The 26773-nt window shown below is 36.7% G+C and overlaps 2 protein-coding genes and 1 pseudogene across 4 annotated transcripts in view; 2 read left to right on the forward strand and 1 right to left on the reverse strand.

The window, feature by feature from the left end:
- Positions 1-1589: 1589 nt before the first annotated feature.
- On the reverse strand, positions 1590-16748 carry LOC108584053. Its single transcript, XM_031665277.1, has 5 exons — positions 16654-16748; positions 16401-16569; positions 15944-16266; positions 11854-12052; positions 1590-3143 (listed from the first exon to the last, which is right to left on the reverse strand). The coding sequence occupies exons 1-5, from the start codon at positions 16746-16748 to the stop codon at positions 2961-2963; spliced, it is 969 nt and encodes a 322-aa protein (XP_031521137.1). The 3' UTR covers positions 1590-2960.
- The window catches only part of PRKACB (protein kinase cAMP-activated catalytic subunit beta), a 166308-nt gene continuing 155961 nt past the window's right edge, over positions 16427-26773 (forward strand). For both annotated transcript variants that reach the window (XM_031650309.1, XM_031650328.1), the window contains exon 1: positions 16427-16804. In XM_031650309.1, the coding sequence (XP_031506169.1) occupies positions 16759-16804 (46 nt within the window). In that variant the 5' untranslated portion in view covers positions 16427-16758. The remainder of the gene's footprint in view (positions 16805-26773) is intronic.
- LOC101015016 lies at positions 16812-25089 on the forward strand (annotated as a pseudogene). The gene has a single exon (XR_642588.4). The product of XR_642588.4 is annotated as a thioredoxin, mitochondrial pseudogene (transcript).

Consider the following 26773-nt stretch of genomic DNA (forward strand, 5'->3'; position numbering starts at 1 on the left):
ACGCCACTGTGTTAACTTCTCACAGCAATATTTTATAGTTTTACATTTATATGTCTTGAACCTCTTTTGTCACATTTATTCCTAAGTATTTAATATACTTGATGCTACTGTAAGTTGTGCTTTAAAAGTTTTAATGCACAGACTAGAACTTTCAGTAAAATGTTAAAGAGAAGTGGTGAAAGCAATCATTCTTATCATGTTTCTGATCTCAGAAAGAAAGAATTTGATGTTTTAACACTTGTTAGCCTAAGGGTTTAGGTAGATGTCATACATTTGGATAAAGAAGTTCCCTTCTATTCCTAGATGAAAGTTGTTTTAAAATCAGAAATGAAATTGGATTTTGTGAAATGATTTTCTGCATCTATTGGGATGGTTATGATTTCAATATTTTACTCTGTTAATATGGTAAATTATAATACACTGATTACTTTTCAAATGTTAAGATAATCTTGCATTTCTGATATAAGCCTCACTTGGCAATGATGTATTATCCCTTTTATATGTTATTGGATTTGATGTGTTACCATTTCATTTAGAATTTTTGCATGTATGCTAGTAATTGATACTGGTTTGTAAGATTTTTTTTTTGTGTTTCAAAAGAACATTTATTATCTTACAGTTCTTTAGGTCAGAGGTCTGGTATGGGCGAGTTTTTTCCTGAGATCATCATGTTTATATAGAATTGATCTTATTTTTTTTTTGAATTTATTTATTATTATTATACTTTGAAGTTGTAGGGTACATGCATAACATGCAGGTTTGTTACATATGTATACTTGTGCTATGTTAGTCTGTTGGCACCTATCAACTCGCCATTTTACATCAGGTATAACTCCCAATGCAATCCTCCCCTCCCTCCCCATGATAGGCCCCCGTGTGTGATGTCCCCCTTCCTGGAGTCCAAGTAGATTCAAGGGTTCAGTTCCCACCCCATGAGTGAGAACATGTGTTTGGTTTTCTGTTCTTGTGATAGTTTGCTAAGAATGATGGTTTCAGCTGCATCCATGTCCCTACAAAGGACGCAGAAACTCATCCTTTTATGGCTGCAAGGCATTCCCCATGGTGTATATGCCATTTCTTAATCCAATCTGTCACCGATGATACTTGGGCTGACCGCCCTGCTATTAGAATAGTGCTGCAATAAATATACGTGCATGGCCCTTTATAGCAGCATAATTTATAACTTTTTGGGTATATCCCCAGCAATGGGATGGCTGGGTCATATGGTACATCTAGTTCTAGATCCTGAGGAATCGCTTTCATACTGTTTTCTCTATAATGGTTGAACTAGTTTACAATCCCACCAACAGTGTAAAGTGTTCCTATTTCCACATCCTCTCCAGCACCTGTTGTTTTTTTCTTTTCTTTTGCACAGAGTCTCTCGCCTCTTGTCTCCTGTGACTGAGTCCATGGTGTGATCTTAGCTCACTGCACCTCCGCCTCCGGTTCGCCTGCATTCTCTTGCCTCAGCCTCCCGAGTAGTTTGATTACAGGCTCGCCACCATGCCTGGCGATAGTGTGTGTGTGTGTGTGTGTGTGTGTGTGTGTGTGTGTGTGTGTGTGTTTTAGTAGAGATGGGGTTTCGCCGTGTTGGCCAGGCTCATCTTGAACTCCTGACCTCAGGTGATCCACCCAAAGTGCTGGGATTACAGGCGTGAGCCACCATGCCCAGCCTGTAGATTTCTTTCTTGTAACATCTTTGTCTGGTGTTGGTAACAGAGTAATGCTGGTCCCATAGAGTAAGTTAACATGTATATCCCCATCTTTAATTTTCAGGAAGATTTTGTGTAGAATTGGTAGTTTTTTTTCCTTAAATATTTGGTAGAATTCACTAGTGAAGCCATCTGTACTTGGAGTTTGTGCCCCAGTGCTAAGCAAAAAATGTGTTAGATACGACAGCAAAATCATGATCCAAAAAAGAAAAAAAATTGATAAATTGAATATCATTAAAATTAAGAACTTCTGTTCTTTGACACAGTATTAGTAGAATGAAAGACAAACCACAGATTGAACGAATATATTTGCAAATAACATATCTGATAAAAGAACTGTATTCAGAATAAAGAACTCTCAAAATGCAATAATAAAAATATAGAGAACCCAATACAAGTGGGCAAAATGTTTGAACAGATATTTCACCAAAAAAAGATGCATAGATGGCAAGTAGGCACAGAAAAAGATGCTCAATATTACCCGTCATTAGCTAAGTGTAAATTATTACCATAATAGAATACCATTACACATTTGTTAGAATATCTAAAATTAAAAATTAAAAAGATTGATTATATTAAAAGTACTGGTGAGAGTGTGGAACAATTGGAACCCTCATACTGTTTGGGATGTAAAATGTTAGAATATCTTAGGAAAACAGCTTGGCAATTTCTTTAAAAATTAAACATATATATCTCACATGATCCAGCCATTCTACTCCTAGGATTCACCCAAGTTAAATGAAAGCATAAAATCATACGAAGACTTGCACATGAATATTCACCGTAACTTTACTGTAATAGCCAAAATTGGAAATATTGTAAATGTTGATCAACAGGTGAATGTATACACATAGCCATACAATGAAATTCTACTCAACAATAAAAACCAGTGAATTCTTGATACGTGAAACAACATAGATTAATCTAAAAATAATTATGCAGAGTGAAAGAAGCCATACCAAATAAGAATACATACTGCTTGTGCCCATCATTTAAATTCAATGAAATGCAAACTAAACTATAGTGACAGAAAGCAGACACATCATTGACTAGGACTTTGTGGGCAAGGAGGGGCATGAAGAAAAGATTACAAAGGAGCAAGAGGAAACTTTTTAAGGCGATGACTCTGTTCGTTATTGTAATTGTACTGATGGTTTTCTGTGTACATAAATTTTAAAAATTATTGCATACTTAAATATGTCAATTATCTTTAATAAAGCTGATAAAATATTAAATACATCAGAAATACTAGAAAGGAAATAAAAACTCTAACCATGTATGATGATTAATTTCAGGTGTCAACTGGACTGAATTGAGGGATGCTTCTGGATCTGTGAGGTTGTTTCCAGAAGAGATTAACCTGTGAGTTAGTGGACTGAGAGAAGAAGACCCACTCTCAATGTGGGCAGGCACCATACAATCAGTTGGGGCCTAGGGATGAGAAAAAACAGGGGAAAAAAAGAGGTGATTGGTGATTCTCTCTGTCTCCCTCCCTGTTCTCTCTTTCTCTTGATCCCTTTCTCCTCCCCCAACACTCCTTTCCTGGAGTAGGATACTTGTTCTCCTTCTGCCTTTGGATATGAGACTCCAAGTTTTTCAGCTTTTGGACTCAGCAACTTGCACCAGATGTTTCCAGGGCTCCAGTGCCTGACTGAGAAGCTGTACTATCAGCTTCCCTGGTTCTGAGGTTCCTGAAGCTGACACTGGATTCTCTTCACCTTGGTGATACCATGAGCCAATTTCCCTTAATAAATCTCCTTCTATATATCATACTGGTTCTGTTTCTCTTAGAGAACACTGATTAATACACCATGAATGGGGAGAAGATAATTGCCACATATATAGGCTAGAAAAAGTTAGGATTTAGCAAATATGCAGAGCCCCTAGGAATCAATAAGAAAAATGTTAACAACTCAATAAAGAAGTGAATAAAAGTAATGGAAAGAAATGTCACATAAGTGGCTCTCAAACATATGAAATGTTATACAAATCTTTTTTCAGCATGCAAATTAAAACCACTTTTCAGATTGGTTACATTGGAAAAAGTAAACAAGAAAGTATATGTGAGGATGTAGAACAGTAGGAATTTATTATTAGCCATTACTGGTGTGTATATAAATCGATACAACTACTTTTGAAAATAGTTTGCTATTACCTAGGAAAATTAAACATGCTCAAACTCTACACACTCTCAGTTTCACTATTAGCTGTGTATCTAAATAAATTATTGAGTGTGTAGGCTTATAAGCAAGAATGCTCATGGAAACATTGTTCAAACAAAAAATATTCTAGAAATAGTCTAAATATCCATTAGCAGTCTAATAGATATGCGATTTATGGTGTAGTCATACAATTGTATATTCATCATATGATAGACATGTAAAAATAAATGAACTACAGTACCACACTCAACATGATTATACCTCAAAAACAATGCTGAGTAAAAGAAGCAAATAACCTAATTCTTACAAATTCTTATAAATTTCAAAAATAGACAAACTGAAGAGTATATTTTTTAGAGCTACATGCTTAGGTAGTAAAACAACAACAATGACAAAAACAACCCAAAAAACAAACCCACAGCAACTATAAATTAAAAGGATGATTAATCAAATCAGGGTATTATTTATCTTTGGATGGAGAAAATGAATCAGGGAGCGTCACATATGGTGCATCTGAGGTATGGTAATGTTCTATTTCTGGCCTGGATATGGGTACAAGAATTTTATTATTAAATTTGTGCATTTATATTTATTTATATCTATGTACTCTTTTTTAGATATTCTCCACTTCACAATTTAAGAATATTTCCTACAAAGTATGGGAGAAAGATAGGAACTAGGGGATAGAGACTAATTAGAAGGTTAATGCAATTACTCACACAAAAGAAATCTGAAGACCCAGAGCTATATATTATCTGGAAGTGGGATGGGGGTCAGCATGGATCACTATTTTGGTTTAAATGAGTTAATATCAGTGCTCTGCATGGTATATGACCCAAAGTAAGACTCAATAGTTGTGAGTTTTCCTCCTTCAACCCCTTTCTCACTGAGTCACATACTGTAAATATATGGGGAAAATATACCAGATAAATTGTCAATACTAATTCAAGAAGTCTAGTACTATCCTAAGTACTCTTAAGTGATGTCTGACCAACCGTGTGTTGGGACTGTTGATCTAGAGCAGTTGAGACTTTGGATGTAAGAGAATAGTGTAGTGGCTCTTAAACTTAAGTGTGCATAAGGATCACACTTAAACACACAAGAATTAAACACACACACAGGAACACACTTTGTTAAAAGGCAGATTTTTAATTGATACATAATAATTGTATATGTTTATGGAGCACATGTGATATTTTAATGCATGTTTACAATGTATAATGATCAATTCAGGGTAATTGGAATAACCATCACCTCAAAAATCTATCATTTCTTTGTGTTGAAAACATTCCAAATCTTATTTTCTAGCTATTTTGAAAAAATATTAAATTATTAATAACTATAATAAAAAGGCAGATTATTTTGAGTCCACATGAATTATTTTGATTTAATAGGCTTGGTTAGAGTTAAGGAAATCTGCATTTTTAAAGTTTGTGGCTTGAAACAACACAAAATTATCTTATAGTTCAGAAGCTTGGAAGCCTAACACAGGTCACACTGGGCTAAAATCAAGATGTGAGAAGGGTTGTATTCCTTTCTGGAGACTAGAGGAGAATTGGTTTCCCTGCTCTTTCTAGTTCCTAGAGGCTGCCCATATTCCACAATTCTTGGCCCCCTTCCTCCATCTTCAAAGCCAGCAATGGCATTGAGTCCTTCTTACATCTCATCACTCTGACCTTCTCTTTAGCCTCTCTCTTCCACTTTTAAGGACCCTTGTGATTACAGTGGGCCCACAGGGATAGTCCAGGGTATTCTCCCTATTTTCACATGAACTAATTAGAAAAAAATTTAATTTTCCTTTTTCATGCAAGGTACCATATACACAAACTGTAGGAATTAGGACATGGACATCTTTGGGAGAGGCATTATTTTGCCTACCACATCAGGTTGACAGAATATTTCTAGTATATTTAATCCAAAATGTCTATGACTTTATAATAAAGTTCACCACATTTTTTTAGGGGGAAATGGATACTCCAAACAGCTCTACTGACAAGAAATATTTGTCTTTACTAACACTGTTAAATAAATCCTCTGTAGTAGTGGACATTGTTGTGTGTGTTTTTTTGTTTATGTTTATGTTTTTTTTTTCCTAAGTGTTCAACTTCTATTCCATCTTCTTTGGTAATGGAAAATTTCTGCTCTACCACTGATGAGTCTCATGGGACTGCTAATCATTTGCCTTGCTCTGGGTAAGAAGCAGAAATGTAAACCAAGGTAGGCCAATTGAACTGTTTCCTTAGAAAGTAAATTGTAGGAAAAGAAACGAAACTGAATAGCCTTTGTTTTTGTTTTCATTTCATTGGCTGCATTAGGGGAAAATGTCAGGCAGCAACTGCTATTTCAACTCTCTGGAGCTGCCTGGTTCCTGAGTGTGCCAAGCCTGGTTCTTTAGTTTTGCATTCCCTCCTATATGCAGCTACATATTCTTCCAATAAATTTGTTTTGCTTACATTAGTTAGAGTCCATTTCTAGTGAGCAATCAATCAAATTAATATTCCTCTTTCTTTCTTGACTTTTATGACTGCGTTTCCTTGTTCTCTCCAAACTTGTCTGACCACTACAGGCTCCTGCTATACCAGACTCCATTTCTTCTCTGTTCTATAGCTATCTTTTGTTAGCTGCCTTTTTTCTCTGTATTTTCTATTTCATTCACAGTTGCGGCTTTGACTCTCATATTTATACTAAATTCACAACTCATATATCTTTTTAATTTATTTTTTTATTTCAATAGGTTTGCAGGGAGCAGGTGGTATTTGGTTGCATGAATAAGTTCTTTAGTGGTGATTTCCGAGATTTTGATGCATCCATCACCCAAGCAGTGTACACTGTATGAAATGTGTAGGTTTTTTTTGTTTTGTTTTTTGTTTTTGTTTTTTGTTTTTTTGACATGGAGTCTCACTCGGTTGCCAGGCTGGAATGCTGTGGCGCGATCTCGGCTCACTGCAACCTCCAACTCCCTGGTTCAAGCTATTCTCCTGCCTCAGCCTCCTGAGTAGCTGGGATTACAGGCACATGCCACCATGCCTGGCTAATTTTTGTATTTTTAATAGAGATGGAGTTTCACTATGTTGGCCAGGATGGTCTTGATCTCCTGACCTTGTGATCCGCCCACCTTGGCCTCTCAAAGTGCTGGGATGACAGGCATGAGCCACTGTTCCCACCCCCCAGTGTGTAGTCTTTTATCCCTCACCCCCTCCCAACCTTTCCCCCTACTCCCCAAACTCCAAAGTATCATTCTTATGCATTTGTGTCCTCATGGCTTAGCTCCCACTTATGAGTGAGAACAAATGATGTTTGGTTTTCTATTCCTGAGTTACTTCACTTAGAATAATAGTCTCCAATTCCGTCCAGGTTGCTGCAAATGCCATTATTTCATTGCATTTTATGGCTAAGTAGTATTCCATAGTGTATATATTCCACATTTTCTTTATCCACTAGTTTATTGATGGGCATCTGGGCTGATTCCATATTTTTGTAATTGTAAATTGTGCTGCTATAAACATGCATGTGCAAGTATCTTCTTCATATAATGAGTTCTTTTCCTCTGGGTAGATACCTAATAGTGGAATTGCTGGATCAAATAGTATCTACTTTTAGTTCTTGAAGGAATCTCCACACTGTTTTCCATAGTGGTTGTTTTAGTTTACATTCCCACCAATAATGTAAAAGTGTTCCTTTTTCACCATATCCATGCCAACATCTATTATTTTTTGATTTTTTGATTATGGCCATTCTTGCAGGAGGGGTAAGGTGGTATTGCATTGTGGTTTTGATTTGCCTTTCCCTGATAATTAGTGATGTTGAGCATTTTTACATATGCTTGTTGGCCATTTGTATATATTCTTTTGAGAATTGTCTATTCACGTCCTTAGCCCACTTTTTGATGAGGTTGTTTTTTCTTGCTCATTTGAGTTCTTCATAGATTCTGGGTATTAGTCCTTTGTCAGATGTATAGATTGTGAAGACATTTTCCCACAGTGTGGGTTGTCTGTTTCTTTTGCTGAGCCAACTGAATTATACAACCCCTTTTTAAAAAATCCTTTTTACTAACCTTATTATGACTTACATAGAACACTTAAACATGCTTAGACTTTCTGTTTTGTCCTACATAATCCCTTTTTCTTGAACAACCCATTTTATTGTAGGACAAAAATTTACCAAACAAGATTCTTTCTTGGATAAAATTACTTTCTGTTTTACTTTTTCTATCAAAAGTACCTCTTTATATTTTTAACATTTTTACATTTCTTATTTTTTTGGTTCCTTTTACTTTGTTTTATACATAACCCTTAAATAAGCTTTCAGTGAGACAAATATATTTACCTTTTAATAAAAACATTAAAATTTTTTTCCTATAATTTTAAATTGGAAATTACCCAGATACTTAATATGTATTAATAACATTAGATCCTAAATTATACAACATGTTTGTTTATAGGCATTTATTCCATTACATTTACCTGATTGATTTATTAAATAATTACCTAGATTATTTACAAAAACTGTGATAGTCATTCTTTATTTCCGTTAACTACTTTTATAGCTGTGAATTGTAGGTGTTTACTTAGGTAAGAAACTTAAGGTTAAATATAAGGGTATTTTTACCAATAACTTGGGATTTTGCTGTTTTCATTAAACGAAGAATATTTCATGTCTTACTTGTCAAAAATTATACAAGCAAAGATAATTTTGTCTTGAGCTGGGTTTTATAGTTTTATAACCCTTATGGCTTATAGTATTCTGCAGAAGTAAGCACAAAACCACTTGGTCAAAAATGTTATAGTTTTATAACCCTTATGGCTTATAGTATTCTGCAGGAGTAAGCACAAAACCAGTTGATCAAAAATGCTAACAATTTTTTAGACATCTCTTATATTATTTTACCAATAATTTTAAAGCCAGATTATTTTATTAAAGATTTTACTTAAATCACATTAACTTCAAAAAGCATTTGACTAGTCTTTTCTTTTGACTATCTGATTTAACTGCTTTTATATTTTAGCCAATTAGCTAGAGCTCTTTTATATATTTTTAGTACTGAAACATTGTGTACACAACACATAAATACATAGACATATTTGTGCATGCCAATAGAAATACATCTTATAGATTCATAAGACCTTTTTTCTGCTTTTTTCCTGTCTTAGACTTTTAAATTCTTGATAACCTGTTTCACTATTCAGGCAGTTGTCAGCTAAGTAGCCTTAAATTTACATATTAGAGAAAACAACTCTTAGGTGAAAATTAGATAGCAAAATTTACATCTCAAGGTACTGAAAGTCTGGTGGGCTAGAGGGAAATTAAAACAGATTTAATTGCCAATTAAACAAAAATGATAGAAATTATAAGGACCTTTTAAATACATACACACATATGTATATATGTATATATATACACACACACACACAAAGACCCTATAGCTTTTACTTCAGAACTTTAGCTGTGAGATAAATACAAATTCCCTGGATTGCAAAAACAAACAAACAAACAAACAAAAAAACACCTGTTAGATCCAAACAGTGGTTTTTGTATCAGTGGAAAGGTACCAGCAGATTTAAAGTAGAAAAAAAAGAAAATAGAAAAAAAGAGAACTTAGGGACTCTGTCATTTGCAGGTCGACCTTAGGGCTCTTTTTCCTTAATGTAAATGTACAGAAAGACCATATTACTTCCATTTTACACAAACTCTGGCAAGCAGAGGCACCATAAAACCTAGAGTGCTTGAAGAGGGGCGGGGTTCTCCTTGTTTTCTCCTCATTCTTAGATTATTTGTTTCCCACACTTTTTTTTTTTTTTTTTTTTTTTTTTTAAGGAGGAATTGAGCTGTGGCCTAGGGCTTTTGTGGAGTGGTTCAAAGTGTTTGCTGCTTGTGGGCAGGACTCCACAGTGTGTCCCCACTGAGTCGTTGCTACTGTCTTATGTGTCTCAGTTTTTCTCTCGGGAAATCTAAGCCCTTCCAGATGGGCTCAAAGTATGGAGAGACCAGCTCCCGTATGCACTTCCTGGAGAAGCCTTTTTAAAACTAATTTTGTTGGGGGTTCCCTGTAGGGCTACCGCAGGGACAGACACTCCCATGAGGCCCCTGGCCACCCAAGGGTGCCTTTCAGGTGGGAGGAGCAAATGTCCTTTCTCTTTGGAGCTGAAGAAACACAGTCTCTCATTTACCTATGAAAACAACAGTTCAGTTCCTCACTCAAATGTGCACCAACAAGCCAAATTGAGATTAATTTTGGGAGAAAAGCAATGGAGAAGACCCTTTGAATGCTAGAATTAAATTAGGATCTGAACTAGAATTCGGATTCTTAAATAACAACTTCCTAAGAGAAAAAAAACCAGCTCAGAATAAATCAAGGACCCTCAACCAAAGGGAGGTGCAGGGCTCAGGAGGACACACGAGTTCTACCAGAGGAGAAGCTCAAAGTCAGGGAGGCTTCAGTGGGCCCCTGCTGGTACCTTAGCACTGAGTTTGGGCAACTCCTGTGGGGTCCTGAGTCTTCTCTGAGGCCCAACATGTTTGGGTGCCAAAATATTGTTGACAAAAATAGTCAAACTGTAAAATATTTTGAAGAGATTTATTCTGAGCCAAATATGAGTGACCATGGCCCATGACACAGCCCTCGGGAGGCCCTGAGAACATGTGCCCCACAATTCATGTATTGATCTAACTTTATATTTTCCTGCTGTTCATCATCCCTGTATAGAAGTCCCACTACCAACTCAAACTCAGTATGACCCAAGTTACACGTCTCACTAATTTTAAAACCAGTTTTTCCCCTTTATTCTTGATCTCATTATCCATTTACTCAGGATAGAAAATTGATCGAGAGCTCTAAGTCTTTATTTTCACTATATTGGGCATCTGTTGTTTTTGTCTATTCCATATGATGGTTTCTTCTAGAAAATTATACTTATCTCATTTCATGTCAACTATGGGGTCCTCTCTTCATAGGAATGTGAATGTTAGCCATACAGAACCAATGTGTATAATATACAGGTTGGATCCCTAATCCAAAAATTAAAAATGCTCCAAAAGCCAAACTTTTTGAGCACCAACATGATGCCATTAGTGGAAAATCCCATACCTGACCTCACGTGACAGGTTGAAGTCAAAATGCAGTAAAAACTTTGTTTCATGCACAAAAATTATTTAAAATATTGTGTAAAATTACTTTCAGGCTTTGTATAAGGAATATATGAAATGTAAATGAATTTTGTGTTTGCACTTGGATCCCATCCTCAAGATGTCTCATTATGTATATGCAAATAATCCAGAATCCAAAATCTGAAAACGTTTTTGGTCCTAAGCATTTTGGATAAGGGATATTCACCTGACTTTACACTATACGGCTGCTGGAAAGAAAAGGCATTATTGTTTAGATTGTTAAGCTGGGAGGATGTAAACTTGTCATGTGGAGAGAGACTGTTTGGCAGAATACAGTGAAATATATGAACAGAATAAGGATTAATATGTAGAGATATCCATCCTTGGATCTATCTAATCCTAAAACCATGTCCAACCTAAATTTTCTAGTTCTGTGACCTAGTCAGTTCCACTTATTTCTTCTTATGCTAGTTTGAATTGGGCTTCTATCACTTGTATTATGCTAAAGAGTCTTAACACTTACCAAATTCTATAGATCTTAACATTCAAGCATCTGACATGCATCCTTTCTTTTTTCTCCCACTGCTGATATACTACCGAATGACTTCCTGTCATTCTTCTACTACAGTAGTCATCTTGCTGCCAATCTATTGTTTCTCCAACATATCTATCACATTACTATTAAAATTATCTTATTAATAAAATGTGGGATTATATTACTTTTGTCTATAAATATCTTCAAGCTCTCTATTGCATAATAAACAAAGCCTATATTTCTTAATTGGCATTTAAGGTTTCCCCAAATAAATACAATCTGATCTGAACCTATTTATTCATTTATTCACTCATTCAGCAAATATTTATTGAGTACTTACTATATATGAGGCATAATGCTGGATATAGTAGATATAGTGATGACAAAATAAAAATTCTTCCACATATAGCTTACATTCCAGTAGGAAAGTTGCAATTCTTACAACATCTTTCCATAACATCTGGTCTAGCATGGCCTGGGGATAATTTCCATGGAAGCCTCTGCTCAAGCTGTTCTTAGTTCTCAATGATCTTCCCCATCTGTTAAATATCAAAATTCATTGCTAAAATATCTATGATTTAATGGCACTTACCTTTATGTTTCCTAATTGTTTACATTTATGCTATAGTACAAATTTATCTTGTACAATCACTGATTTATATATTCATCTTGCTTACACAAAAACTTCTTGAGGACAGGAAACTGATTTTGTGCATTTTTGTCCCTTTCATAATACTTTGCATATAGTACAAACTCCTTATTATTCTGTTTGTTGTAATCAAATTTGTTGAATGATTGTCGTTGAAACATAAAGATGAGAAAATAGAATGTTATTGAGGATTGAAGAACAGACTTATAATTACTGAGTGCCTATCATATAACGAAAGTTATCCTAGGTGTTTTTCATAGACTATATGATTTAATACATATAACTTCACACTACAGGAAACTAAGTCAAGGGAAATAAAATAATTTAGATATTTTGTAGATATTTTGTCGTAGAGAGTGGCCAAACCAGAACATGAACCCAGGTATTTCTGACTAAAATGCTGAAAGCTTTTCTACCTCACTACATAACATTCTATTTTGTCACTATCAATCATATAAATGTATTAATAATTTTAATTTTGTCGACCAGATTCTCCCCTTTTCACCTTGATCACAGATAATCTGATTATAAAAGCTGAGACTCCGTGAAAGCTTTTGTGCCGTGTTTGATTTCAAGCAAATATTTTGTAAATTTGGGTGTTATTTTTGTCTTACAGGTACATGTCAAAAAATGCAGAACACAACACTGAAATAGCAGAGATTTGGGCATAGTTTTGATAAATACACTAGTACAATTAGAATATCCCAAACATAAACTTTTCTGAGAGAGATAATTTCATGTTAAGAAAAAAAGTTGGTTTTGTGGCCCCTCACACTCCCATATATATATATATATATATATATATATATATGTATATGTTTCCTTAAAGCTTTCAGTTTGTATCCCAGTCCCTCTGTGAAAGAGAGAAGCTATAATTCCACTTTGGCACTAGGACATATTTTGTTAACATTCTGGTTACTCAACAAGAGTCAATTGTTTTAGTTTTCCTATCTGTAAAGGCATATCCAAAAAGATGAATACTGAAACTCAGATAAAAAAATTCATCATTGAACAAAAGGATTAGAATTATGCCCAGCAAGAAAACTTTGTACTGTATTAGAATGATTTAAAACACTTATCGTACTTGTAATTTAGTGGCCATAAAATTACTTCCTCATTTTGGAAATACTACTTTGCCCTTTGCCTGGTATTTCATGTGGTATCTTTTGAATTGGTATATACTATACAATAATAAAATATTAGACAACGTGGATGATTATCATTCAAAAAATTGTAATTCTATAGTGGTTAAATTCTCACTTGCATTTATTTCATGTAAAATATTATATGAAAACAAAATTAGCTTACCCCTGCTCTGGTTTAAGGAAGATTATACTTTAAAAGTATGTTTGCTAAATAGTTTTTAATTAGTTAACATCCACAATCATTTATTTGTAATTACAAACAAGTTGTTTTTCATTATTGGTCACTCTTAAGAAAAACAAGTACTTCCGACATACATTGTGTTTGAGGGTGCTTTACTTTAAAGGAACTTGGAAATCAAGTTGGCAATATAAGTAGAAACTACAAAATAAATTTGAAAAAATGTTTACTAATTTTCTCCCCTTTTCTCACTCATGAGTTAAGAGGTGGTCTAGAAAGAAGAGTGCCAAGATTCTTTGTTCATAAACCTTAGTTTTCTCATCTGCAAAATACGGATTTAAAAACCTAATCTTAATGAGGATTAGATTATGTGTTTCAGAGTGACAGCATATAATCTAGAGCTCTGCCTCTTACCACTTGAGTGACCTTGGCCAACTTACTTCACTTCTTTGAGCTCTTGTTCCACTCATTTGTAAAATGGGGCTAAGATAGTTATCTGGCTTATGTAGGTTTGCAAATACCACTGGTATAATTTTCCCTTTTACACAATGCTGTATGTTCTCAGATTAGCAAAAATATTATATGGAAGGGAACTCAAAAGTATTTTCTCTGAATGAGTCCCTTCTTACTGCATCTGCTTTCCTAGGGAAACAAAATTAAATAGTTCCATCTCTTTTTGTCTAGGGTACAGCAGTCATTGGTGGCAAAGGATAGAAATTGCCTCATGGAACCTCCAATTATTCACGAATAACTGGACAGTTGAAATTTCTGCCCCTTCCAGAATGTTAGAAAACCAGTTCATAAAACATACTCTTTTAGATGCTACATAAATTACAAATTTCTATAGAAAACTCTTCTAATAATGAAAAACAACTTGTTTGTAATTACAAATAAATGATTATGGATGTTAACTAATTAAAAACTATTTACCAAACTATACTTTTAAAGTATAATCTTCCTTAAACCAGAGCAGCAGTAAGCTAATATAAGAAGCAGAAAAAAGTGGTATAAAGAAAAAAGAAAAATAGCAAGAAATTTTAAATTGCTGATCACTTTTTCTATCATTAAGAACTTATTTCCTTAACCAATAATAAAGTTAAATTGAGAAAGAAGGGGAGACAATTTGTAAAGCTGAATTTTTTGCTTTACTTATTAATTTTTCAGGTATAGTTATATTGTATCCATTTTTGTAATAGCTCTCAAATGTCTCCTTTGTAAATTAATGATTTACTATGTAGATGGCAGCCCTCTTATTAGAGACCTAGAATTCAAAATTATGTTAAAGTGCCAAATTATGCACACGACCACTCTTTTATCATTAAAGCGATTTAAAAAGGTATACATTTAAAACTCACCCCAATGACAGTAGTATGAATATTCTATGATACTAGAAAGATTCCCTCTAGAATACAGAATATCAAAAGTTGTCTTTAATTGGTATACATGTGGTTCAGTGCTACTTATTGAACTTTCTATGTATGTGGGGCAAAATAACAGCCACAACACAAAACTAAATGGGATTGGAGATGACATTGTTGTGACACTGTTTTATGCCGACACAAAACCTCACATCATCTAGTCCAAATCCTTGCTTCACTATTTTTATTTTATTTGAATTGAAACCCAGAAAACAATATAATACATTTCCTTGAGACGTATACTCACTATGCATCTATCTCTTCAAGTCAATGGGATTTCAAATGGAGAGAAAGCAATTTACCACAACATCCACAAGTTTTTGGTCAACATTAAGAGACAAAGGATCAGATTTTTGGAGCCCAATTGCCTGGGTTCAAATCCTGCTTCCACCAGATAATAGCTGTGTAATCTTGGTAAGTCACTTCTTTGTGCCTTAATTTGCTCCTAACTAAAATGATGACAGTAAAACCACATCTCTCATAGGGTTCTTATGAGGAGCAAATGAGTTACTATTCGTATAGAAGTTGTAATGCAGTATACATTAGCAGAATTGGCGATAATAGGAAGTTTACTAATAATCTTATCGCTCCATTTTTTGTCAGTAATGAAAAATTTTTTTAAAAGCCTGAAAAATTTCAAGTCAACAGGTATTCGTAAAACACTTACTATGCCTGGTGCCTTGGGAACATAGAATAATTTGGGAAGTTACAGTCTATTTTGACTTTGTAATAAGTGGAAAACACAGAGCAAAGTTCAATGGAACCACAAAAATGCTAGAGTGCCATATAATTTACCTAAGTAAAGCTAACAGCAAAATCAAGTATTCTAAGATTTATATTAATAAAAACGCAACTAACAATTGGGAATGTATTTATTTTCAGATCTACACAGAAGTTGCTAAATACAATGCTGTACATCAACAGAAGTTGTGCAGAAATAGTAAAATTTTCCTTTATCTCCACCTGGGAAGTCTGAAAACATAGGGCTTGTGACTGGAGCCTACTATCCCCGAGGACAACGCGGTGGGCTCAGCGAATACCTCAATGTGCGAGGGAATGAAAGGCTCGAACTACGACCGTGACTAGGGACCAGGCTTTTCCTACTGCCGATGCCGGGCAGATGCAGACCCCCAGAGACCACCCTTGCGCGCGATCTCCAACCCGAAGGTGCGGCTCTTTTTCGGACCTGGCGCTGTGAGGAAAAGGCAGTCTTTGAGTGAGGAGCCGCCGCGTGGCGGGACACATGGAAAACCACCCGAGCCGCTGAACGGTATCCCGCGACTCCACTCCAGGGCACTGGGAACGCCAGGCTGAGGAGGGCCTCTGCCTTCCGCAAAGCTAGCGGTTCCCACTCCACCTCCCACTATCTCAGCGATGGGCATCCGAGCGCTAGACCGGGATACCGCGGCGGAGGAGGCGGTCAGCGGAACCTCAGGCCCCAACCCTGGGCTCGGCCAGCTAGGGGTCCACCGCCCGCCGCCGGGGTCCCGGGCCCACGTCACTTCCGGCGCGCGCGCCCGCCCGCGAAGACACAGTCGGGCCAGGGCCTAGCCCGGGCGCGCGGCTGCCCGGGGGCGCGCGGGGAGGGCGGGCCGCGCGAAGGGGGAGTGTCTGCCCGCCGCCGCTACTGCTGCCGCCGCCGCCGCCGTCGCCGCAGCTACCGGTGCTGAGGAGTTCGCTGGAACCCTTTCCTCAGACCCGGCCCGGTCTCCCCGCCCGGACTCCGGGCGCCAGCGCTAGGCGCACTCACCGCTTTGACGGGTGCAGAAGCGGGAGTTGCCCCAGACTGTGGAGTGGCGGGCACGGCCCCAGCCCCCCTTCCCCTCCCTGACCCCTTCTTGCCATCGCCCCAGACATGGGCAACGCGGCGACCGCCAAGAAAGGCAGCGAGGTGGAGAGCGGTGAGTTGAAGGCCGGGTCTGGGTATCCGCTGGGCGGGCCGGCGCGGGGCACCGAGGCCCCTCCGGGTCGCAGCTCCTGAGGCCGCGGGCACGGGCCAGGCCTAGCAGCGGCCGCCGGGAGTCGTTCTGGGGGGCCGGGGGACCAGCTGCCTTCCTCCTCCATTCCGACCCCCCAGCTCCGCGTTGAGGGCTGAGTGCGAAGGGCCGGATGTGGGGATCCTGGGAAGAGCGTTCCCTGGGATTCCCTTTTTCACTCTAGCGAGGAGGACTTGCACACATTCTGGAACACTTCCCCAAATATGGTCCGAGGAAAGAAGTCCCCAGTGCCATCCCACCCCTGCTTTCCCCTCTCGCCGACTCTTTGGGAGCTACAGGTAGTGGTGCTGTGGGTAAGGTTGGCTCTTCTCCCTCCATCACTTGGGTCCAACCCAACCTTATCACAAGGCGGGGGCTGCTAGTCTGGCTCTACGCAAGTGAGGCTAATCCTGAGTGAACAACTCTGCCTTAGAGATCCTTCATCTCTTCAGATTAGGAATGGAAAACATAATGAGACCAAACAGCAACTTTATCCATTAGAGAAAAAAGCCAGGCAGGTTTGCCTTTTCTCTAGACATTCTAGGATCTGCTACAATGCCTGTAAAACTTAAAGGTCATTCGGAGTGGAAGTGCTTCCAGAACACGGTTAATTTCTTCTGAGAGCTGAAGGTGCGGGTACTCCACACTTTACATCAAAAAGTAAAAAATCATGAAAATGGAATTTCTGTATGGCTGTGAGGTGTGTGTGTGTGTCTGTGTGTTTGTGTATGCATGTATACACATGCATATATATGTGTGTATATATGTGTCAGTCAGAATGGTCGTGAAATAAAACTTGGTTTGCCTTTGTAAAGTTTATATATTTTTATAATTCAGAATGGCCGAATAACAGATGATATTTGTTACATCACCAGTAGTGAATGACATGTTAGCACTTAAAGTGGGCCTGATAATTTTAGTTTGTGTAAATATTACTTGTAATGTTTTCATGGTTGTAACATAATAATTAGGCTAATTTTGTAATTTAGCATGAAGGAAATAGCTTTTTTTTCTGTATTAGTAAAGTAGAATTCATTTAGAAGGATTTAGTCTTTCATTTGGTTTAACATAAATAGATCAGATTATATGGTTTATGTTTCATCAGTAAGGTTTTGGTATCAATTTTCGGGAGCTCCAGAAAAGTTTGATGAGCTATTATATAAACTATTTAAGAACACACAGTATGTCATACAGAGATCTAAAGAAACCATTGTAGAGGTAGAATGTATGTTATTTTATTTTATTTATTTATTTTTGAGATGGAGTTTCGTTCTTGTCGCCCAGGCTGGGGTGCAATAGTGCAATCTTGGCTCACTGCAACCTCCGCTTCCTGGGTTCAAGCGATTCTCCTGCCTCAGCCTCCCGAGTAGCTGGGATTACAGGCGTCCACCACCACACCCGGCTAATTTTTGTATTTTTAGTAGAGACGGAGTTTCACCATGTTGGCCAGGCTGGTCTCGAACTCCTGACCTCAGGTAATCCACCCACCTTGGCCTCCCAAAGTGCTGGGATTACAGGCGTGAGCCAACGTGCCCGGCCTTTGTTATCTTTTTTAAATTGCAGAAATATAGTAACTAACTGTACAGGAAGTATAAAAAATGTAAAAAGCATAAAGAATTATTTGTACCTTATATGTTGTCATTTTTCGTGTTAATTTAAAACTGTGTTAACTTAAAACGTGCTAATTGTGTTACAAAAGAGTGTTTGGAGAATGATCCTATTAGTAGTTTTCATTAGCAAGTGCTGACCTGTATAATGTTTATATTTTGGATAATGATAGTAGACTCTCCTGTGACCTGTATATTTTTTATTAAGTTACCAAAACAATTCTCCCTTAGACAGTATTAATTTGCAACTCATAGCTGTGAAATAACCTCAGAATATTTACTGAAAACAAAATGGAAACTTCAAATGTTTATCTGAACATATTTAAATTATTTCCATGAATAAATTCTTTCCTATGTTTTAAGTGTTAATGACAGTCTAGTACTTAAGTATATTAGTCAGCTTTTTGTGTAACTTTGTTTATGGAAACAAGGTCATTATAATAGTTTAAAAAGCTGTTGTGAAGTGACCAAAAAAAAAAAAATAGCATGTTATGTGTCATAGGGAAAATTATTTGAAATGTCATGTGTTGATTAATGTTTGTAATTTCATTTGGAGCAATGTTATCAGGTATATGTTGCTGTTCTGTAGTAAACAAAGAAATTGTATTTTAAACTTAATGAAAGAACTCTTATCATTACATACCTAACTGTTCTGTGTATTTTTTTAAAGAATTATTCTTGAAAACTTGTTTTTCAAAACTTTTAGAAATATATGATGTTACAGATCAGCCTGTACAATCATTCCTTTTCAAAGATCCTGATCTCTGAAGAAGCTGGAGTTGAGATCATACTGTTAGTAATAACCGAGTAAGGAATAGAGTCTGATGCCTGCACTCCATTCAGCATCACTAAATAATCAATTAATACATTTATTTTCAAAATATTCACCAAATGTTTTAGTTTCAATTAGAGACTATAAGTAAAGCTAAAACATGTTACTGTCTAATGGGTAACTCATATATATAAGAGTTACCTGAAAGGCAAAAATACAAGTGCTAACATTATGGAAAGTGGAATTAGAACTCTGAAAATTGCTGTATGAAAATGTTTGATTTGAAAAGTTGATTAAAAATATCAAGTCAGTTAAAATTTCAGGTTCAGTTAGCACCAAGCTTCAGAAAGGCAGGTGATTCCAGAGCTTAGTTCTAAAAATATTCCAGAAGAATGAAGTTGAAGTTAGGCATAAAGATAATTTAGAAGGGTCTTGGTTAACTTTGACTATCTGGTGCCTATATTATACTCTACTGAAACTGGTCCCTGTATTAGAATTAACATTTTCTGGGGTAAGACCTAAAGGCTAAGTGAGATTCCATCTTCATCTCCACAGGTTTTGGAGATAACATTAACTTAGGTACCTGTTGTTCTGCTGTAGTGCATTAGGAAATTGTATTGATGTATCTCAAAACTTAATGAAAGAATAACTGGCGCTATTATATACATAATAGTATATGATAGTGTGTGTTTTTAAAATTACTCTTGAAGATATATCCCTTTTAAAATTTGGATGTAGTTATTTAAACATCAGCTAATACAGAGAAACAAATTTTAGAAATATGATAAAATTCTCAGAGAAGGTTTAAACTCGTCAGTTAAGTTTGTTTTACTTATCCAGTCTTTTACCTTTTACACCAGCCCCAGTCACCAACACACCAAAAAAGCACGCTACTTCTTTTAACCTGGGAGGGGTTTTTATTTATTTCATTTTTAAAAAATACTATACCTCCAAGTTGCCTATTGGGCTTTGTGTTATACATTCATTGCGAAAATGTTGAGGCCCATGGGTGAACAGTGTTGGTAGAGATTTGAATGTAGATTCTTTCATGACTGCAAGTCATTAAGTTACCATGTGACCTAGTGTTCACATATGATCTTTGAATGTTTTCCAGAGTATCTCTCTGTCCTATGGATTTGAAAGTCAATAGGAATTAATCATAGAAAGCCACCAGTAGACTAGGTTCAACAAAAATTTTTTGAGGACTAATATGTGCTGGGTTATCTAATGCTTTCCATGTATAAACTTTTACTTAATCTTTTTAACTGTAAAGTACTTGAGTTATTCCTTCATTTATGGATGAGGAAACAAAGGCTCCGAGAGCCTAAGTGACTTGCTTAAGGTTGCATAGCTAGTAAGTCAAGAAGCAACATTTAAATTGAGGCAACCGTAAGCCCAGAACCTGAAATTCTAACCACTTTGCTGAACAGCCTCTCTATCCAGTAGAATAGCCAATGCTAAGACACAGAATAGCTTAGACAATTATAGCATGTTTCACTTTTCAAACATGACTTTTATTTGGTATATTAAAATCTTAAGTGAAAAAGATTATTTTTTTCTTGTACCATTCTCTGGATTCAGTTTTATCATCATCTTTTCAGATTCAATATAGTAGAATTTCAAATTAAACCACATAAAACTAATTTTATTTACTTAAAGGCTTCATTACCGCAGTACTTATATTTATTTTTTTCCCATTTGTAAATGTATACTTTTCCCTTCTTGCCGAATAGTCAATCAAAAAATTATTATTTGAACTTGTATTATCATTTTAAAAGTATTGGCAAATTCTCATTTCAGAGTAGCACTGTCCAGTCAAACATTCTGTGATAATGGAAGTGATCTCCACCTATGCTGTCCACCATAGTAGCAACTAGCCACATGTCTATTGAGCACTGGAAATGTGAATAGTACCACTGAGAAACTGAATCTTTAACTTACATGTGGCTAATTAGTGTTTGGTAAATTGGACAGCACAGGTTTAGAACATAGCTGTTTTTGCATTTAATAAAAATGCCAACCCATCTTTCTGTCATCTTGGTTATTTGTGGATCCTTACAAGTGTGTGTAGATTAATGGAATGCTGAATTTATTTTTTCTCATTTAAGAATTAACTTATTTCCTCAGCATTTCCTCAGAATAAGTATTTATAAACTTAGTGAACAAATTATTATAGTTCAATAATTTGTGTGTAATTTATTAACTACAAAGTTAAATTCTTTTTGGGGCTGTATTAGAATTAAAATTTTGTGATTTTTAATACTCAATCTCAGTGAATATTCTTTTATTGAAAAATTTTTGTAGATTTAAATGTTGATGAGCAATGTAGTGATTTCTTATATCTTACTTAGGTCTTTGCACCTTTCAATTATCAAAGGAAAATCAGTAGCAGATATTTGTTCCAATTCAGTAGAATGCAGAGGTACCTGGGAAATCTTTCTTGGGTGTAAGATGAAAAAAGTCAAAACAATCAGTTATGCAGTTTTGATGATAAATACATATGATCTCATCCAGTTCCATGATTTTGTGAATCTGTTTGTGCGGATTGTCCACTGTATCAAATTATCTCATGTTCAGGAACCATTTTTCCTATTCTCCTCCTCAGTGTCCTTCACTTAGACTGTAGACAGATTGTTGCTTTTTCATTGCCAGCAGTAGGATAATTAGAGGCATGAAAGCCAGCTTAGAAAAGTAAGCCATGGCTGAGTGACAGAAGCAGCACGTGAGAAGGTGCTAGGTAAGCCAGGATAGCTATTAAGATCCTGTCAGATAATTAGTAGTTGACCATAATTCATTTTGACATTCCATTAAATTAATTTTTAAAAATTAGTACAACTTATGAAGTTATATATCTTGGTGATAAATGTTTGTATACATGGGTGATCAAATTTCCTTAGATTAATAAATCCTAAATTTTTAATGAAAAACATTGTGTTAAATAGAAAAGTGTGAAATTTATAAAAGGTAAATGTACTTAGGTCAGTATCTCATTATTTTGAGTATTTAATCTTACTTTTAAATGTATTCCTTCAAGAATGTCCTATATAGTTCTTTGTTCATTGCTTCATTCATTCCTTTATTCAGTACACATAATCAAGCTCCTAAAATGTGACAGACTCTACACAAGACTATGGGAATGAAGATTGAATAGGCCGCAGTACCTGCTTAGGGTGCCCATATTCCAGAGGGGGAAAGATAGACATGTCAACAAACACATGAAACCTGTCACAAATCCTTTCATTAAAGTTCAGCTGGGAACCAAGGGAAAGAAAGGTCATTTCCACTGGGATGGGGAGGAAGAGGTTCAAAAAGGACTTCAAAGAGGAGTTGAGCCCTGAGTTGAGCATTGAAAATGATAAATGTTCATCACATGGATTATAGGAGGAAGGGTGTTGTGAGTAGACAGAGCATTGATAAGTGAAGATGCAGAGAAGTAAAGCCATGTAACATATTCAGGAGAAGGAAGTAAGTTGCCCATTATGATTAAATGATGGAATGTGGGGTTGGTGACAGGAAAAGGGGATATTGTATAATGATAGATGAAACTGAAGAAATGGACAGAGGACCACATAATGGAGAAAGTTTGAATTTTATCTTTCAGACAACAGGGAGCCGTTGTGCACTTGGAAATAAGAGAGAAACATGATACAATTTGGGTTTAAAAGAGGTTACTTTGGTGGTGATGTGAAGATAAATCATTATGGAGCAAGTGGAAGAGGCAAGATCAGTTATAAGACTCATGATAATTTGGGTGAGGGCTATTGAGGGTCTGAACCAAGGTGGTAAAGGTAGGGATGGAGAAAAGGATCTGAAATGGGAGAAATCTGAAAAATTGAGCAGAATGTATTTTACTGATTGCATGTGGGAAATGAGGAAAAGGAGAATTGGGGATGAAACGTTACATTTTTAGCTTCAGTGTCGTGGTAGATGGGTTGTAACGCCGGTAATAGAGTCAGGAAATGAATACAGAGGGCAGGAGTACATTGGGGGTTGGGGTTGGGACATACTGAATTTGGGATACCTATGTCATTTCTGATAAATGATAGCTGATTGGTTATTCTATGTGTGAATTGTCTTTTATCTCCCAGCCATGGGGGAAAATGACCTTGGATGGTCAAGGGACCTTTTCCACATTTTATCCTCATTTTATTCTTTTCAAAGACAACTGTTTAGAAACTATAGAAACTATAACATCTGGCATAACTTACATAAATTAAGAATTTTATATACTAAAAGTTTAACCTTTTTGTTTTAAAAAGAGGAAAGCCAAAGCACTGATGAGAACAGTGTAACTTTTAAAGAAACAAAGTAATTTAAAATCATAAAATATTACTTTTATAATTTAAGTGTGCGTCCTCTAAGCTATTCAGTTTTGTAGTTATACAGGGTAGTGGAAAGAACATGTAAAATATAGCACCAACATCTATTATGTACTAAGTAAATGTCGGTTTTATTCCCCTAGAGTCCTTTAACATAGATGTTTAAAAGTTCAGATGTAATTGAATAGTAAAATCATAAACTTGAGAGTAAGAAAAATCTAATTTTTTTTCCTAGTACATTCTAATATCTCATTTTGGACATATGTTTTAATATCTCCAAGTTATGGTATAAAATTGAGAGGGATGGCCTAATGACACTGTGATCTCTTCTTCCAGCTTTATAATCCAATGCTTCTATTATATTTATTTAAAGGAAAAAATAAACACTTAGGAAGCAACAAGATTAGGCAATAAATCATAAAAAGTGCTCACAAAATGTGGAGGCAGAGAAGTGGCAAATGATCCTCAATTGAGCAAATAAATATATGGTAATGTATTTGCGAAAACTTTTGATTTACATTTAAGGAATGATAGTAATGGACAGGAGTGCCCTTGACAGGCAGGGAGGGCTGGGCTGTGTATCCCTCTGCTCGCACTGCAGGGAAATGTCTCAGTGACTTTTCCTGAGGAGGTTCCTGGTCTCAGTCATCTCCAGGAAGCCCTCTCAGGATCGGTGGCCACCTCTCACTTACGGAGTCCTGCAGACCCCACAATGCAGTCCTGGTGGCCTGGCTGTAACACTCAACTCAGATCGGATAATATACACCACCAGGATCTCCTCGATGACCGTTAATATCCAGGATGGACGTGACTTTCAAGACCAGTTGGTCAACAGTGAGACGCCCATGGTTGTGGATTTCCACACACAGTGGTGTGGACGCTGCAAGATACTGGGGCCAAGGTTAGAGAAGATGGTGGCCAAGCAGCATAGGAAAGTACTTATGGCCAAGGTGGATATTGATGACTACACAGACCTCACCACTGAGTATGAGGTGTTGGCGGTGCCCACTGTGCTGGCCATGAAGAATGGGGATGTGGTGGACAAGTTTGTGGGCATCAAAGATGAGGATCAGCTGGAGGCCTGCCTGAAGAAGCTGATGGGCTGACAAGCAAGGACGAGTCCTGGTTCCCTTGCCCCCGTGTAACACCAATAGAACTCTTCCTGCCACCTCTCTCCTGTCTGGCCTCTGGGGTCCATGCTTAGAGCCCAGGCTCCAGCAGTGAGTGCTTCCGAGCTGGCGGACTGCCCAAGATGGTGGCAGACAGCATCAGAGGATGGTGCTGCTGCTGATCCAGGGACTGCCTTCTTCCCTCCCACATGCCTTTCATCCCCTCCCACTAGGGCCTATGGCAGTTCTCTCAGGATGCATAGAGAGAGCCCAGGCCAGCCCACAGCACTCCTGTTCAGGCAGCCACACCTTGGTCCTCATCTCTGGTCCCTTCCGATCTGAAGCCTCGTGCCTGGCTCATCTGCCACCTGCATTTCTCTTTCCTGCTGCTGTTTTGTAAAAAGAAAAAGAAAAAAGAAGCCCAAACTAGTGAGAATAATACATAATTCTCTCATTTTTTGTAGGTCTGTAATAAAGAACTTAGTCATCCCTTCCACCTCCTACTGTGAAGAGCAGACCCTGGGTCCCACACTGAAATCCTGTGTAGTCACCCATCCCCATTCCCCAGGGAACCCCCTCCCAGCTAGCCTCCCAGGCAGGGGGCCAGAAAATGAGCGATGGACTGGGGAACCCTGTAGAGCCTTGATTCTGGAAGGCTCGAGGCACCTCCTTCACTCCTTAGCTGGCCTGTTGGTCCTCTGAGCAGGGGGCTTAACTGTGAACAAATCAGACCAATAAAGCAAGGGTCTACACCTAAAAAGACAAATTTATGAATCACTGTACTATCTTTGAAGATATTTTCATGTCCTGCTACAAGTAAAGGAACCATCAAAATGTTCACCATCAGGGCAGAGTCTTGGAAATAAAACATGAAGCATTCTACTCTTATGTGAAATCATTAGCGTACTATGTATAGATGTGGTGTTCTGTGTATAGCAGAACCAGAGAAACTTTAGATCAGGGGCAGCTAACAGGAGTAAGAGCATGGAAAGTCTATTGTGTGTGAATAACTATATATATATATTTCATTTAATCTAGAAAAATTAAGGTTACATGATTAAAGTGTGTAAAATCAAGTAGCATAGACAGAAAATCTGGGATTGCTCACCTAAACTTGAAACCCTAGAACCCATGGACTATTCTTCCAAACTTACAAAAGCTAGTTGTAGAACAAGTAAAATGAATTGTCGTAAAACCTTGATATAAACTGAGCTTAGACAATAAATATATTTAACTGATTAGTCATTTATGTTTAAAGGTGAAACATATGTGTTTACAAATGTAGGTAGTATTTTTAGCAATTTCAAAAGCAAGAAAATTTTAATGCTTTTTTACTCTTTAAAACATTTTTAAATTTTTATTTATTTATTTTGAAACAGAGTTTTACTGTGTTGCCCAGGCTGGACTCAAACTCCTGGGCTCAGGCAGTCCTCCTGCGTAGCTGGGACTGCAGGTGTGTACCACCGAGGCTTGTTTTTTTACTCTTTATAGGTTTTATAATCTCTCCAGCCCCCAGCACTTTCCAAAAGAATCATCAGTATTTATAACATAAGTCTCTTTCTTGCTAATACTAAGGTTTACTACTATTATGGAGATAAATTTTTTCCCCTGATATGGTAGTATAACTTAAAATGCTTTTAGTGGATTTCTTTATTTTAATCTGCTATAATTAATGTATTCATTTAGTTTATTTTTATTCCCTAACCAGTGAAATAGGGAGTAAAGAGTTGTCTTCATGTAGCTCATAGTCTAGTAAAAGATTTAGACAAGTAAAAGCACAATTACGAGAATGTTGTAGGAAGTGGATTATAGGACGTATTTTTTTGTAATGTGAATTAGATTCAGTAATGCTATGTATCTATGCAGAAAATTTTCCGAATCAAATTTGATATTCTTATAAGAGAGAAATGCACCAGTTAAATTGATACACTAGCATAATTGAAATTAGTTCTGCCTTAGAAAATCCAATGTAGATGCCATATTTTTTTATCTGGCCTGGTGTAACAAGGTATAAAGTCCCAGGCTCTCTGACCACAGTTTAATGTTATATTCACTGTTGTCTTCTATTCATAGGTTAATTTTTCAGG

This window comes from Papio anubis, chromosome 1 (genome assembly GCF_008728515.1).
Source record: "Papio anubis isolate 15944 chromosome 1, Panubis1.0, whole genome shotgun sequence".
Taxonomy (NCBI): domain Eukaryota; kingdom Metazoa; phylum Chordata; class Mammalia; order Primates; family Cercopithecidae; genus Papio; species Papio anubis.